The following is a 16,489-nucleotide window of genomic DNA, read 5'->3' on the forward strand; positions in this document are numbered from 1 at the left end:
TTGTTCAATGAGTTACGATTTTAGCTAAAGGAGGAAATAGAACAATCGGGTGGAGAAATGGTTACATGATGAGAAAAAGAAGGAAACAAGCAGAAAAATAAGGAAAAGAATGAGTTGTGGACAAAACAATTGGGATGCATGTGATAGTAAAAATGACCAACCAACAAACCGTCCAGGCCCACCACCATTGAAAGAAGAAGAAGAATTGAGATATTAAGAGAGATCAAAGAAATAGAAGATGCAAGCACAACCCATCATACTAAGGTTTCTAACTTATATGTTTGTGTGCTTTTAGCCTTAGGAGACTAATTAAAAATGTATTTTTAACATTAAGGGGAGAGAGTAAACAAACAAGTTTACAAAGTCATAATATTAAAATTTTTACAACACTTGAGCCCACTTTTAACAGAGATTTTAACCTAAAGACCCGTATTTTCACTCACTGCATACCCTTTATTTGCATTCTCTATGCGTTAAGTTAACGGACAGGAAAGCGTTTATCAACACACTTTTTATCTCATATATTTAAATGTAAGATATTGTCATTCTTTTTTTTCAACACATTTTTTTCTACTAATTTTTTGTAATATATTATTTCATCTGTCTCGTAATATTTATTTTTTAAAATCGTATGCATACCTTGAAAAGGTTACTAACTGCACAAATTATTATAACGAATTCTTTTTTTAATAAAATTATCTTTGTTAAATGAGTTAGATAATAGTTATATATAATTATCTTTTAATGTTTTTTTAAATTACAAACAATTTAAGACAAGCTATAGCATTTATAGTTTATCAATGATAAAGTGTGCGGTTAAGTTTAATTGATAAATAATGGTATTTCAAAATAAGTAATATTATTTCAACAAGCATTATTATTATTATTTAATTGTACGTGCGATTTTAATTTTTTTAGTTTTAATTGCAAATTTTAATTTTTCAAAGGTTCAAATTAAGTTTTTTATCTTAAAATTTTATCTAATAATTAATAAAAGTATATTATAAATATGACATTTTATTAGTTTATAAAAATAAATAAAAAACATACAAATATTTAAATAAATATATAAAATGTAATTAAAGTCTTAAATTTAGAATGAATAACTTAATTTCAACCTTTTAATTAAACAAATTAAATAAACAAAATACAATTAAGTATTTTTTAGCTGAAGCTTTCGTTAATTTTGTATTTATTTTCTCGTTGAAACAATTTTTGGAGAAACATTTTTCATTGTTGGGTGCAAAATGAATTTACAAGATTCTCCAATGGTATAAAACTCTACCAAACACGTTCCTGCTCATTTGTTGCAACTTTAAATAAAATTTGAGAAAACAAACAAAATAAACTTTTTAGAAAATGTATCATTTTGTTTAAAATACTTTCAGCTAAGAGTATTTTGAGGAAAACCATGCTATTTGAATGTTTTCCAGGAATATATTCTTTAAGGGAAACATTTCACACTACCAAGTGATTTCTATACAAACCATTGAAGTATTTAGTGACTGATCATAATTTATTTGATGCTAAGCTGATTTGGTCTGTGTGTCTGTGGCTATCTTGTGAGCATTTAATTTTGAACATATTGTTGACTCTCAAAATTCTACACAACCCCATTTGTTGAAGTCAAAATTGTGTTTTTGAAAGCCTATTTCCACATTTTCAAAACCTCAGTTTTCTACCATTGCCTTTGCTTGGCCACAGCTTTTCCATTTGATTTGACCTGCTTTGTTACTCATTGATATTAATTGCTGTCATAGTCTATCGTACTTATCAAGTTCCTTTCCCTAGAATTTTCTTTTAGATTAATAATTATATTTCAGTTCTTGCAGGATTTGGTGATTAGGGATGATGATGATAACTCTTGCTATATTTTTGTGTACCAAGAGAAAGTTATGTTACATCCATAGAGAAATAAACATGCCCTAATTTATATGAAAGAAGAATTTTTACAAGCTCTAACTAATAAACACAATTATTGAATCTTTAAACTTTATAATTCAATAATATCAGTTGGCATTCATTTAAATTTTAGAACCTGTAACAATTTTATAATTTTAATTCACCATAAAATATATATTTTTTTAGTTTCAACTTTTGTGTAATGTTCTGAAAATTATCAATTTAGTTTAATTTAATTTTTAAACTTAAATATATTTTTAGTCTATGTCATTTTAATTTTTATTCCATAAAGTTTTATTTTTAATTTTTTGTAGATCTTGATTCTTAATTTCTTATAATTTTATTGTTTAGGCTTTACTTTTTTATAATTTGTCAGACAGTAATATTGTTGACTGTCTCACGAAAAAATTGTTGGAGATAGAAATTAATTAAACTTAAAAAAGTAAAAACAAAAGGTACTAAAAAACAAAGATTTTTTACTAAGCCAAATTATAGAAATATAAAATGTAACCTAATTTTTATATTAAATCATTAAAAATAATGTTAATTTTGCTATTCCAAATTTGATAAATTAAAAATGATTAGAAACATGAAATTACTTTTTCTATTATACTCTGAGGGGAAGAGAGGGTGTTCGTCCAATATAAAAGGTTATTTAGAAACGAAAAAGTTTAGGGGAGGGAGGGTAAACTCTGTTCTCTATTGTTCACACTGTTTCTTCGGCAGCGCGATTGTTGGAACCCATACAAACGCTTATGCAGAGGTCAAATCGTTGGTCACCATCACTGCTAGCTCAGCTCAGCTTCTGCTCTGTTGCTTGTAAGCCACTGATTTGTCTCTGTATTTATATTTTAGCTCTATTTCTCTCCAGTGAAGTGATGAGAAACCAATACAGGTATTAGTCATTCACACTCACACACATATTCTGAAACCTGCGTATATTTCTACTTTATGATATCAAATATGGCTACCACCGGATGTGCAAGAATGATCGGGACTCACGAATTTCCCTAATTTGGTATCCCTATAAATTGATACCATTAGAGCCCCAATTCCGTTGTTCTTGCTGTGTTTATTTATATTATGTTTGTATGCAAATTTCTGAACTAGAGTTGGATGATGTAGGTGTGTAAATACAATTTTTTCTTGACAGTAATAATCTATTACATTTTATTTCTTTGTGTCAGATCATAGAATAGACATTTGTTAGGCCTTTTAGATTTAAGAGATCTATTGCATTGTGAAACTTAATATTATGACTCCTAACAGTCGTTGTTATTGTTGTTTAATATGATTTTGAGAATAATTTTAGTGTCAGTGTATGGGAAAAAAGGGAGCCGCACTTATGTATCGTTGTCAAGTTAACCGAACTCACCAAATGTTTGAAATTTTCGTCTTCCTATCTGTGTTTGATTAATATTGAAGTGAGTAACGACCAAAGATAGTGTCTTTGGACAATTCTTATAACAACTGTTTTCTTTGGCAGTTTTTTTGTTTCACTATGGGGTTGAGTTTGTCGTAATTTAAACATTAATATGTTGTTTTTGTTATTATTATTGTTGTTTTCACATTTTGGTGATTTAAAAATTTCTTTTGTTCTTGATTCATGAGTCTCTTCACCCATTAATGAGTTGGAGCTCAATTCAGTGCTGACATCTTGTTTTACCCTCTTACAGTCTAGTTGTGAGTTCATCGTTGCTGCAAGCTCTGTTCACACTTTGGATTTGCCAAATGAAAGTGAGGGTTGTGTGCAGGAAAATTTACGACTACATACGCTATGATCTCAAAGAAATTGCTTTTCCCTCCTCTTTGCCAGATCCTCCTCATATAAAAAAACGCCGTATATTGACCTGGGAGGAGCGTATCTGGGTAGGCCCGTCCTCAATAATGCTTCCCACTTTCATTTTCAACGAAGATGATGGGTTGTCAATCTTTGCTTGTTTTCCATTTAAATTTGTTTGGCTTTATCTTAATTCAACACAGTTTTGTTGTCCCCTCCTTCAAAAGACAGTGTCTGTTAGTAAGAGCTAGGGAGAATGAATAATGTGCCCATTTTGATTGTACCGATCACAAAGAACATATTGTAGTTGCCATGATTTTATTGTTTATTATTGGGGTTGTTTGTGGATGACGGTGCAATTTGGATATACTGAACTCTAGTTAATTGCACAGATGACACTTGGCTATTGGTAATTTACATTGTACTGAAACATTGAATCTTCAGGTTTTGAAGAGAGCTGCCAGGCTTTATGCTGCAAGCTGGGTCCGTGACATTGGTCCTGATCTTCGGCCAAATGATTATAAGAAGGACGAAATGACTGATGAAACAAATGGTGAAAAGAAAACAACTACAGCAAAAGAACCCTCGACACTGGAGGATCTTGGTACTATCTTTTGCTATAGTTTAATGTCATTATCCTGTTTGGAGTTAATGGCTATTGGCTTGTCAAAATTAATATTGTTATGATCAAAGTACAATGGTGCTTGTCACTGTGACTTTATTGAAGAGTAGTTAAGAAATACCTTTACTCTTTGGTGTACTCATGAAGTTTTGTGAATTATTTATTCAAACTATAATGAATTAGTGACTTTCATCAAGAGAAAACAATTAGGATGCTGCTCAATATTGAGTCAACAGTGTTCTAAAAATAATGAACATGAACAATTAGTCAAAGATTTCTTCAGGAACTAGAGCACCACCCATTGCTTATTTAGCATTCAGGAGAACATTATGGTCTTGCTATTGTTGCAACTCCAAACCTCTGTTTTCAGGATTTTATGCTATGACTCGTTTGATTGTAACCTCCCTTTTCTTTTCTTTTTTTTGTTTTTATTTTTCCTACCATTTTTTTCTAGTGATGCTTTCCTAATTGAATAATGAGTTTGTGATGGTGATTTGACCAAGCATGTGTATTTTTTAATGGAAAATTTACAGCTATAGCCGCTAGAGGGGGAATGGAGACTCTCAGACCTGCTTTGCAGCGTGTATACATGACCAGAGCTTCTGCATACAGGGATGCTCTTAAAAGTTTCATAGAAGGATACCAAGAAGGTGTTCAGCAAGTAATGGAAAAGGAGAAAATTTCCAAAACTCAAGAAAATGCTGATGTACAGAAAAAATAAACTTGAACTTTCTTGTAGTAGGCAGGGTGTTATTTCTTCTCCTGCAGACCCAGCTGTCATTTAGATTCATGCATGAACATTTGCTAAATTAGTGAAAGTCCCCTTGAATTAAATGGTTTTAATGTATATTGCACTGAACAAATGTAATTGAATATTCCAAAATAGATGTATTTTGGATACTAAACATCCAATCATAGTCCTGAGTTTTGTTTTAATGGTATGTTTGTTTGGAAAGTGGTAGCATTAGCTCATGTTGATATCGTGTTTCTTTAGTAGCTATAGCAAATGGTGAATTATCTATTATTATTTGCATCCCCCCTCAAGATAAGGGTTTGATAATTGCTGATTATACAGGACTCTTGTTAGTTTTACAATCACTGAAGACTACGTAATGAATTTCATGTCATTGGCAAAGGATGGGAGGATGCAGTTGACACTAGGTTTTTGCAATCTAAATTATTCTGTGTAGAGCTTCACATATCCAAATTTGTTTTTTTCTCTTAGAGATATGTGAATGCACGTTCTTAAAGATGATATAAGGTGAGCTTTTTTATGATTGTTATCGGGTTGGGTTATATAGTATCCTTGGCTAATGCTAATTAGGTTAGATTGTGTCATCATTTCTTCTATGTAGAATTACTGAGGCATTCTACAATATTTTTTGGCTTCTGGTGGGTTGAATTATCAGTCCGGGACTATGAGGTGCTAATTATATCGTAGGATGCCATCTTTTTTTTGCTTGGAAAACATGTTGTGGCGGATAATTGGGTCATTGGATGCCAGGGTGAATAGTTTTGGTTTCATTTTGGAGGATGAGATGGCTGAGAAGACTAGCATAATGTGAAAGATAAGACAAATTTATGCCCCACAAAATATTATTGACTCCATCTCTTGAGTGACGAGCCTTCTATATTGGACCACTTCCTTATGAAGCTTCCACGAATAGTCCTCAAAATTATGGAGGAATAATTCTTACTATTTCAGGTAAGAGTCATAAGTTTTTCTTTGTAGTAACATTGTAGGCGTGGATTATATTTTCAGTCTTGGCTTGCCGCCTAAGTTTGCTGGGAAACTTTTAAAGCACAAGTTTTAGATCAGTAGAACTATGACATTGAGGGGCATAATCTACACAATTGACATATATTTTACTTTTCTGCAGTAAAAACCAGTTTGGCAGGATGAACCTGATGAGTATTCCATTTTGAAAAGATGCAAGAAACAGCTTTGGTTTGTGATTAATCTGTTTAATTTTGGTTTTGGTAGCATATGAGCTGAAAGGAATCAGGTTACGGAGATGCAAAGGGAGACTTAGTCGGTGTTGATGCTGAGATCAGTATGGTGCTATATTCGCCAAGAAGAAATTAAATTCCCATTGGTGCTCTTTATTCTATATGACCTAAAGGAGGGACAGGGTGAGATTCATCGGGGCCTTTCAAAGTAATGCTTAGTGGAGTGGAATGAAGTGATACACACATTATTTCTCTCATGTTTTCCCCTTTAATGTCATCTGTACTGTATTACTGTTAATCATAACTGGATCACTCTTGCAGGTCAAATCCTTTCATTTCTTTGATTGGCCATTATGTGTAGGCCAGTGATAAACACCGCATATCTGAGGACCCTCCCACTTGCAGAGCCAGTGAGCCACTGAGAGAGAGAGAGATTGGACGCCTTCTAAGGCAGGGCTCAATGTGCCTCTTGTGTAAATCTTTATGGGCCCTAATAATCACATGACACAGTATTTGATTACTCATAAAGGTATTCTGCTCTTTCTTTTGCAAAATTATTTTGTATTGACTGTATGAAAGTTGTATTGATCACATTGATTGAAGCTAAAAGCTTTGGTGAATCCACTGTTTATACACAGTGATCAGCTCAAGCTCTTCTGGCCTGTGGGTCCTCGAAAATTATCATTCGGTTTCTTCTTCCTCTATGAGAGACAAGGGCAAGGACTTGTACTGGTTGGAGTTTGGAGTTTTGGTAATTCAGTGCGATGAATCATTGATCAAAAGCATTTCACTGACGGGTCACGTCCTTATTTCCGCAACCCCTACTTGTCTTCTATATAAGCAGTTAATAGTACTACAGCTTGAACTTCAGTCAGTGAAAGTGTCCTTCACCTGATAATACCTAAGTGTTGTACCTGAAATTTGGATTTTTTCTTTCACCATGAAGCCATATCACCTTAGAGAGAGAAAAATGAGTGGAATAAAAAAAACACAAAAGAAAGTAACATGTACAGCGTGCAAGTGGTGGAAAATCAATAAAGTGGACCAAAAGTATTTCTTTCACTGTGACCACCCCGTTAATCAGCGAATGAAAAACTAAGGAAAGAAACAAAGGATTTACCTCAATGGCATTGATAGCTAGGTGTTATTAGAGAGCTTAAGGATCATTCAATGTGGTCTAGCTGCATTACCTTTGGGGATTTACTGTTTTATTAGCTTGCTATTTAAGGATACCTAAGTCTCCTTTTTGGTTTCTGGTTTTCATTCTCCATTTTCCCATCTTTGTTTAAGCATTTTACCCTGGTCAGTTTCTTTGTGAACGTTCTCTTTTCCCTTTTTTCTTCCATTGCGTGTTATTTTTAGTTTGCAAAAATATACAACTGCATACAACAGACCATAGAAAACAGGTCTGGCCACAACGCAGTGGGGGGGGGGGGGGGGGGACCATGGCCTGTTGACATGCTCAAATTTATTGTCTTATGCTTCCCTATTTTCACTTGATTTTCATCCACATGTAAAAACGCTCATGAGTGAAGACAAATGAAGATGAGGAGCAGCTTGTCATTACTCGAATAAATGCGTCAGGGCACTACTAGCCAAAATTAGCGTGGAAACAAAATTTGAAATGTTAATCTTTAGTTAAAAAAAAGCCGAAAATATCCCCCCTGGAATGATCACTCAAAGCAGCTCTTTGTAACTATTGAGGTTGTGGTGCGAGTGCAACCTATATACAAAAAGGTGGCATGTGGTTAGTGTTGATTAATTAGAGGAGTGGACTTATTAGTACGTCTTTGGTTGTGCTATCTATCAAGTCAAGTCGACCTCCCCACCCATCATCCCCACCAACGCCAAATAGCAGCACACCATAAGTGGCACCATACCATCCTTCCCAACCCATTATTATGATGAGCCCCTTGTGAAAAATCTTTAGGCAGAATCACAACAGAGGCAAATTGATTCCTCATCATATTTCCAATGACATTAAATTCTCCATTTAGTACGTCATTCGGTGTATTACTGGGCCCCACTATGCCTCTCCATACCTTACCCTCTGATTCTGCCCTCTGGCTGCAGTCTCTTTTCTTTTCCCATCACTACTCTCCACCTTTGGGTTTACTCATTGCCACTCTTTTGGGTGTGAATGTTTGGTAAGAAAATCAGGGATTTCGCTTCTTTTCTCTCTTCTAGTTTTTCCACTCTTCCTCTTTCTGTCCCTCTCTCTTTATTTCCCCTTTCCTTTCCCTTTTAGGCAGGGTTTGAGGGGGGGAAACCTGACAAGTGGGTTAATTGGGTCAATTATGAGATGTCGCATCCACCTATCTTTGTCCTTGGCCATTTCTCTTCTGGATGACATCTTGTTGCAATCACGCCTCGACACATTATGTTGATTCCTGCTATTTTCTTTTTCACTACATTGAAAAACATTTTAATAGTTATCAAGATGTGCCATTGATTTTAACCAAGAAAAAGGAGAGGAACAGAAAAAATTATTAGTTGTGGTGAAAAAAATGAGTAAATAATGTCTTCAAAACATTTATTGTCATGTTCATCCTTAATCTTGCCCATGTTTTTTTTCAAACTGGGTTCTTTCTGCGCGTATCGAGGGTTAAACTAATGCTTATTTATTTAGTGCTTATTAAGGTATTAACAAATTTGAGTTAGCATCGTATACTTTTTTAAAATTAAAATAGTCTTTTGATTTAAAAAGTATCGTAGAAATTACTATTTATAATATTGCGATTGTATCTCTGACAAGTATTTTTTTTTTCCCTGAGGACTTGCGCGTTTGAAATTCAATTCATACATTTCATTTACGATTAATTTTGTGTCAGTTTTTGGAAAAGGGTATAAAAGTTTAAGCAAGAACCTTTGGTTTTTGGTAAATGGGAGTGCGTAAGCCCATATTAGGTAGGAACTTTGTCCTTGAAAAAAATGTTTAAAGAATCGATTGAACCTTTTCCCGGATACCATAAAGTATGAGAAACCAATCCCTTAAATTCAGGATTCTGAAGAGGGATAAACCACTTGAGAGTGACCTGAAGAGACACTAATTAGAATATCTATACCATCGCTTGAAATAGTTAGTTTACTTCCTTATCTTGTATATTCATTGAGTATGCTTCTGAAAGCTTTTGATCGAGTTGTCAACCATGTCTTGGAAAAAGTTACCCATAAACATGACATTCATTATGTTTAAGACCAACAAACAAGAAAGCTTGTTCGGAGAAAGATTAATCATAATTTGATCCTGTCATCCTTTACACTTCAATTATGTGTCTATTGGTTGGCAGACCCCCACACATAAAAAGAGAAATGAGATTTACCCTATAAATCCCGTTTCAAGGTTAAAAGAAATTTCTTTTAATCTATGGTGGAAAATGGATTTGCATTATCGGCACATCACCTTTCATCACGCAATTCTAGAGAGGGAACGGTGTTAATTTCCAATTAAAAAGAGAACGAAGCTAATTCTGCCGGTGTAAAAGGAAACCTACAGCTTAGCATCCTTATTAATCAAAGATGCGGAATCAAATTAATGAATTGAAGACATAAGTGATTAGACCTCACATCTCATGACTTAAGCGGAGATGCTCTAAGTTCCAATACAAAATGGATAACCTTCATGAACCCCACGAAATTTATATCTATTTAGATTTGTGTGTGTGTGTGTGTGTATCGCTTTCACCCTGTGCCTTTCTTATATAGTTAGAGGCAAAATTCATTGAAAGCATGTCCCTTCTGGCATTGGCACCTTAGTTGAAAATAAATATGCTTGATTGACAGGGAACACGAGGATCCGATAAACCGAATAAACAATCTATTTCCATTTGCATGCATCTCCCGAATTTAAGACAAGAAAGATCCTCCGTAATCTTCAACGTCACCCTAAATAAATATACTTATAAAAAAAAGAACAGTTGCTTTCAAGAGTATGTTGATGACAAGGTCATTGATTATAATTAATTAAGGGGATACCTTAACCCTGAAGCTGGAAAGATACAAAAAAAAAGAAAGAAAGAAAAGGAGAATCTAATAAGAAGGGGGGCATAAATATCTAATAGATGCTAGTATGGTTGTTGACGTAGCATGTGATGGTGAGGGTTGGAAGAAGAAGAATAAGAGGGTTGATGGTATAAGTGTTGGGTAAGTGTAGGCTGGTTTGACGACATAATGTTATAGGAGCATTCGGGTGTTGAGGTTTGGGAATCATTATGAGGTTGGCATTCCATGTTCACACCAAACAGCCTTAACACCCTGCAACTTGAACTTGAACTTGAACTCGAACTCAAACTCCAACTGTTTCCTCCCGCTGTCGTTTCCTTCTCACCCTGGCAGTGGGACCCTCCACCTGTAACATTACAACACGTGCAAATGCCCATCCTTTAATTATTACTTCTCATTTTTCAATCAACCAAATATATGGATAACGCATTCAAAATCAAATCTCCATCCACCAAAATTCAACCAGCTTCTCCCAAGGACTACTCATAGTAGTAACACATTTTTATCAAATATTTAAAATAAAATTTCAATTTAATATCATCACAAAATTTTGAGATTAAATTTCAAATTTGATTGAAACGGTCAATTAAGTTTTCTCCATAAATTCATGTACTGTTGTTGATTAAAAATTATTATGCAGAATTATTAGCATTTTTCTTAAATGTAAAAACTTCATTTTCTTAAGTTGTTTTGTTCAACGAAAACGCGCGCGTATGCTTCACGCATCCACGTTACACTATAGAGGCCAGGTTGTTTGAGCAACCTGAATCCGCCGTATTGATTCCTTTAAAACGAGTGATAAGGTACAAAATACAATTATTCATAATTAGAAAACAATCGATTAAGGTATTAATAATTTCAAAATATATTATTTTAACGGCTAATTTTTTAGTGAATAATTTTCACTGTAATTTATCCTTATCCACTGCACCTCTTTCTTACAGAAAACCTGAATTCAGAAGAGAGAGAACCCAAACTACACTTCTTCTTCCAAAATCATAACCCACATTTGTCCCAATCAATAGGAAAATTACCCTTTCAGCGCCATGGATATATAATTATTTCATCTGCTTCTCTAATCTCATGAAAAGAAAAATGTTCCTAGATTTTTAACAGAGGAAAATAAAACAAAACTATAATAGCATAATCATAGTAGTAGGCACACAGAGAGAAAGAAAAGGAGAAGAAGGATAACCTGCATGAATAGAGTGAGGTTGCGTAGGATAAGGAATCGCAGAATAGAAGGGTGGTGAAGTGGCGGTGGTAACGTGCGCGGGGGGAGAGAGGTGGCGGCGGGTGGAGGTGATGAAGAAGCGGTGGGGATGGATGCGCTGTCTGTGGAAGGAAACGACGTCGCCGGCGTGGAGGCGTTTGTCCTTAACGTAACGGCTCCATCCTTTGGTCAAAACGTAACTCTGACTACTGTTCCAATAAGAGTAACGGAAGCGCCAGCACTTACCTGACTCGTCATCGAAACTCAGTAAGAGTCCCTTCGTGTCCATCGAGTCGAGTGGGAAGTACTTCTCGGCGTGCTGTTTTGGGATCACGAGTCGGTTCAGTTTCCCCACATCGCTTGGCGTCAATGGCTTCTCGAACATCGCTTCCTTCTCTTCTTCTTCTTCTTCTTCTCGGGAGATGCCTTGCTCAACGACGTCGTCTACTTCGTCTTGTTCTTGGTTGTTGAGATTGAAACGCGGAGTGTGAGGATTATTCATCCACGTGGCGTGTTGCTGACTCCACCTTAGCCTCGTTTCTGCTGTGTCCGACGAGCAGTGGTTTATCGACATTCTCACTCTCTGGGGAATTTGGAGAAAGAGAAAGAGAAAGAGAAAGAAGGAACGATAATGATTATGGGTTAATTGTTGTTGGGAATCACTACTTGTTTGATAGAGCTAGCAAAGACATGACAATGAGAGAGGGAGAGGGAGAGGGAGAGGGAGAGGGAGAGGGAGAGGGGGAGAGAGAGAGAGACCCAAGTGAGTACGAGAGTACTTTAAGGTTATGTGCCAAGTGCGTTACTATAAGAAGAACAAAAAACTTTATTATATATATATTTATAAAAAAAAATATATTATTAAAGTATTGATACGTTAGAGCTGATATATATATATATATATATATATATATATAATTTTGTATGTAAACTCGTGTTGTATTTATGTTAAATTATAATTAGTGCTAATTAATGAAAGTGTGATGAGTTCATGAACTGGGTACACTTGTATAATTTAAAAGTGAGGGAAGATAAGATTATAAAAATGAAATTATTACTGAATTGGACCGAACATGTATGTTTATGAATATTGAGAAAGAGAGAGAGAGATTGAAGAGGTGAATAATTTGGTGTAATTAGGGGCATCCCATGTTAGTAAATTGGCTAACAAATCAAGGGATGGGCCCCATTCCTCCCAACCCTCACCTGTTCTTAGACGAAGCACTCATCATAATATGCTTCATTTCATTCCCCATCCTATCCAATATGGCCGGCCTACCTATCATGTCACTTTATTTGCACACCGATTTCTCATTTTGCTCTCTATTTCATCTCACAACTGTTACTTTATTATTATTATCTTGCTCTCCTCAAATCGATCTTATAGTTCCGGACTCCTTTGTGCTTTTAAATTAAATATAATGCAATATCATATAATGTGATGGGTAAAAGGGTACAATGATATTCTAAATTTGTTTATTGTCTGTTCATTATGTTGTTTGCTCTGTGGCTTAATAATAATATTGAGAAAACTAACGTAGCCAAAAAGGGTGGTCCATGTCCCCTGTTCTGTATCTGTATGATGGACATATATGTATGTGTGAATGTATATAGGTCTGATTCATTCAAGCTCTCCAAAACGTATTATAATAAGGATGATGAGAGGATAGTATTTGTGTCACGTGCATGACTTCAGAATTGATGTTTGGCCATTTCTAGTTTTCAAATTAAGGAAGTTATGTATCAAAATGAATGCGTCATAAATAAGAGGGGAGAAAAATACAGCACAAACAAAGGCATGGGAGGAGTAAATTTCCTTCACCTTTCCAATAATCACACAGTAATGAGAACAGATTTGATTTGTCCAATTAGAGAAGACAAACCCTTCGCAGTCGTGTTTGAATCCCCACCTCACAACTCTCTTGTACACATAATCACAAGCTCTCTCTCTCTCTCTCTCTCTCTCTCTCCCTCTCTCTCTCTCTCTCTCTCTCTCTCTCTACTTATTATCTGGTCCTATGGGTGTCTACCCATCCTTTATATTTTATTGTTTTATATATAGTTGTATTCCATAGTTAATAATTTCTTTGGTTAGATTGTGTCCTTTCTAAGAGTTGGAGACAAAACCCACCTCAGTTTCCAGGTAGATTCAGACACCCTTTTCTGCCCTACAAAAGGTTCAACTGGTTTGTTTAGTTTAAGTATATACATGTTGGAGACGCAACCATAATTTCCTAATTATAAAGGTTGTTGGGCTTTTTAGTTACTTTCATTTTCAATTCTAATACAAACAATTCTCCTTGTGTCATCTTATTCCAGGTGTATATTTATAGATAAATGTATATGCTCTCCATCATCTTGTCACGAAGCTTTGGATCGGACGGTTCCCATAAACCAGAAGCATGCAATGCAATTATTTCTCCGAAGAAAACATGAAAATTACAGGGCCTGCGTGCAAATGATGATGCCATTACTCGCTTACATGTAAATGTCAAAACCTGAATTTTTTTTTATTACTGGGCCAAAGATGTTGCTTGGCCAAGTGCAGGAAATAAAAGAAGACACAGACTCGGCTAGGTGAGAATCTGCCATGCTAATTCGTCGCCTGGGTGATGTATACGGAAAAATCTTAGTAGATTATTTCTGGGGAAATAGGGAACAAGACAAACCCACTAGACATTTAAGGAAAGTGGGGTAGGAAGAGCCAAAGGAAAAAGAAAAGAAAACGAGAAATTTATCCAAGACAATAAAATGATGTATGAGTATACATTATTTGTTTCCTTACATTATTTTTGCATCTGTTTATAATGAGTAATTTGTTGTTAACAACATGTTGTTTGAAATAATAAAAATGTTAATCACTTAACATATTATAATTCATCCTTAGTTTAATCAATAAATAATAACATTATTATTAAAGTTGATACGTTATAGGTAGGTGTAAAAAAAATTTACGTACGATATTTTCCTATTGAATATTTTCCATTTAATTCAGGGAATTCATCATTCATATCTTGTAATTCCCATAACAATGGTTTTGCAAGTTCAATTATAAATAGCGAGAGTAGGGGTGACACTAAAAGTCCTTGTTTTTTGTATTAGTAATAAATTAGATGGGGACATACGTTCAGAACTTGGCCTAGCTAGCTAGGTAGCCATGCCAGCATTTATATACATATAAGGCTGGAATTTCTGTCTTGTATTTATTTGTTAATTTTGCTTGATAAAGCAAGCAAGCATGGTTTCGTGAGAGAGATGCTATGATTGGTTTAACTAAATATTTTGTCTTATATAAGATCAGAGCAGATTGTAATGGTTCATTGTAGCCGTAATATATTCCAAAAACAACTTGCTAACAAAAGGCCAAGAACGATGTACGCAATCTATTATTTTGATACGCATCCTACACCTGAGTTTATCGTACAAAGAGATTAATAAACAACTACTCAAATGTGTATATATATATACCCATCTTGTGCTTAAATAGTAGCATAATTAGCACACTTGTCAACTACTTAATTGACATTCAGTTTATTCCTTGTTAGTTTCAATTAACATTATATTTTGCCAAGACACACATGCATATCTGTTAGAAAAGTTCAGACTAATTGATAAATTTCGGTCTAGAGACTCCCCTAAAATATGCTAAAATTAATGCCAGTAGGTAAAGGGTTAATTTAGTGGGCCAATTGGAGTTCTCACTTGGAAGTTATCATATTAATGATTATAAATATAGTTTGCATGTGGCTCTTTTTAGGTTGAAAATAGTACAAAGGATCTCAGATGCATCAATTATATATGCGTGTGTGACCCTATATCTCCAACAAAAGCATCATAACATGTTAAGCAGCTTGTTGAAAGCTATATATATCCTTAACCCAATAAAGTCATGTTCATGCCAAAATTCAATAAAATCTTGCCTCACGCATTTCAGATTTTATTTATTTGTTCCTTAAAGATATCTAATTAATTAGTGGGGACCCTAGTCCTCACGTCTATACTTGAAGCTAGTATTTATATAGACCATTAACTTTGACAATAGCAATAGTTCACAAATGCAAAGTGGCCGATATGGTAGATTTCCATTACATAGATTGGGACTGAAGTGGGACTAACCTTTCCATTGTCTTTGAACATTAATAGCTAATCTTATCCTCATGAATAGTTCCAGGAGAGTTGGGTTTAACAGCAACATATAGAATTTGATCTGTTGGATGACTAAGAGGAAAGTGGAGGAAACATGACTAATATAGCAATGAACCAAATATCGCCCATGTGAACACGTTATGTCAATACCCATGAGAAAAGACAAAATAGAAAAACATCAGGTTAGAGTACCCTTTAGCACGCCAAATGGCAGGCCTAAAAACACAAGCATACTTAGGAATGAGATGATTCAAAGGGTTGATAATTAACCATAATTAAGAGCATTGAACCAAGGGATATACCATATACTATTGTCAGAATGCTTTTCATCATGTAAGATTTAGTCTCTATTAGTGGTAATGAGTGGCTCAAACTCCTGTTAATCCCGTGTGATGTTTGAAAATTATATATACCTATGATTTGGCTTATCAAAAAGATCACTAATCATATGGCTAACAGCATTCAAATTTAGGCATGCAAGTCTAATCTTGTAGTGCATGATGTCATATTTTATGCCGGCATAATATATCCATCATTCAGTGCCCCACATTACTCCGTCTCCTTCTTCTCTTTTCTCTCTTTTTAAAAAAATTGTTGTTGTAATAACTACTACTTCAGATATTCGAAGGATCAAAGAGAGGACAATGGACAAATTTTGAACTCAAATTACTTATCACTCTGTATTCTAGCTATTTGGTATTTTACTTTTAAATCTTACCTAAATTAGTTAGGATTCGAAAAGGATCTGTTCGATTTGCTTTTGTTGTTTTATATGAATAAATGAACATATGATAAAATAAAGTATATATCTATGTATTTTTTTTATTGCAATTATATGTATGTATTTAATATAAGGACAAATATTAACTAATAC

The 16,489-nt window shown here is 34.5% G+C and overlaps 2 protein-coding genes across 8 annotated transcripts; one reads left to right on the plus strand and one right to left on the minus strand.

Annotated features, from left to right (window-relative positions):
- Positions 1–2,573: 2,573 nt before the first annotated feature.
- On the plus strand, positions 2,574–7,243 carry LOC113862623. 7 transcript variants are annotated; one of them, XR_003504463.1, is made up of 8 exons: positions 2,584–2,709; positions 2,757–2,797; positions 3,579–3,771; positions 4,127–4,286; positions 4,838–5,565; positions 5,660–5,727; positions 5,837–6,437; positions 6,576–7,243. XR_003504463.1 is itself a non-coding variant. In XM_027495706.1 (5 exons), exons 2-5 carry the CDS (start codon positions 2,781–2,783, stop codon positions 5,023–5,025), a joined length of 558 nt encoding a protein of 185 aa, XP_027351507.1. In that variant the 5' UTR covers positions 2,584–2,709; positions 2,757–2,780; the 3' UTR covers positions 5,026–7,243. The 7 variants fall into 7 exon arrangements, 1 of the variants encoding a protein (XP_027351507.1); XR_003504461.1 differs by having other exon boundaries at positions 4,838–6,009; positions 6,289–6,437; XR_003504462.1 differs by having other exon boundaries at positions 5,660–6,437.
- Positions 7,244–10,318: 3,075 nt separating this feature from the next.
- Positions 10,319–12,043, minus strand: LOC113860913 (B3 domain-containing protein At2g36080-like). Its single transcript, XM_027493468.1, has 2 exons — positions 11,452–12,043; positions 10,319–10,602 (listed from the first exon to the last, which is right to left on the minus strand). Exons 1-2 carry the CDS (start codon positions 12,041–12,043, stop codon positions 10,319–10,321), a joined length of 876 nt encoding a protein of 291 aa, XP_027349269.1.
- Between the last annotated feature and the right edge of the window lie 4,446 nt (positions 12,044–16,489).

This window comes from Abrus precatorius, unplaced genomic scaffold (genome assembly GCF_003935025.1).
Source record: "Abrus precatorius isolate BTA unplaced genomic scaffold, Abrus_2018 Scaffold3, whole genome shotgun sequence".
NCBI lineage: Eukaryota > Viridiplantae > Streptophyta > Magnoliopsida > Fabales > Fabaceae > Abrus > Abrus precatorius.

Excerpts from the sequence above, each read along its gene's own strand:
- LOC113862623 (XM_027495706.1), top strand. Across the intron at positions 3,772-4,126 it reads CCTGGGAGGAGCGTATCTGG|GTTTTGAAGAGAGCTGCCAG; the intron begins GTAGGCCCGTCC and ends TTGAATCTTCAG. Across the intron at positions 4,287-4,837 it reads CTCGACACTGGAGGATCTTG|CTATAGCCGCTAGAGGGGGA; the intron begins GTACTATCTTTT and ends GAAAATTTACAG.
- LOC113860913 (XM_027493468.1), bottom strand. The coding sequence starts at position 12,043 with ATGTCGATAAACCACTGCTCGTCGGACACAGCAGAAACGAGGCTAAGG. Across the intron at positions 10,603-11,451 it reads ACCTCACTCTATTCATGCAG|GTGGAGGGTCCCACTGCCAG; the intron begins GTTATCCTTCTT and ends GTAATGTTACAG.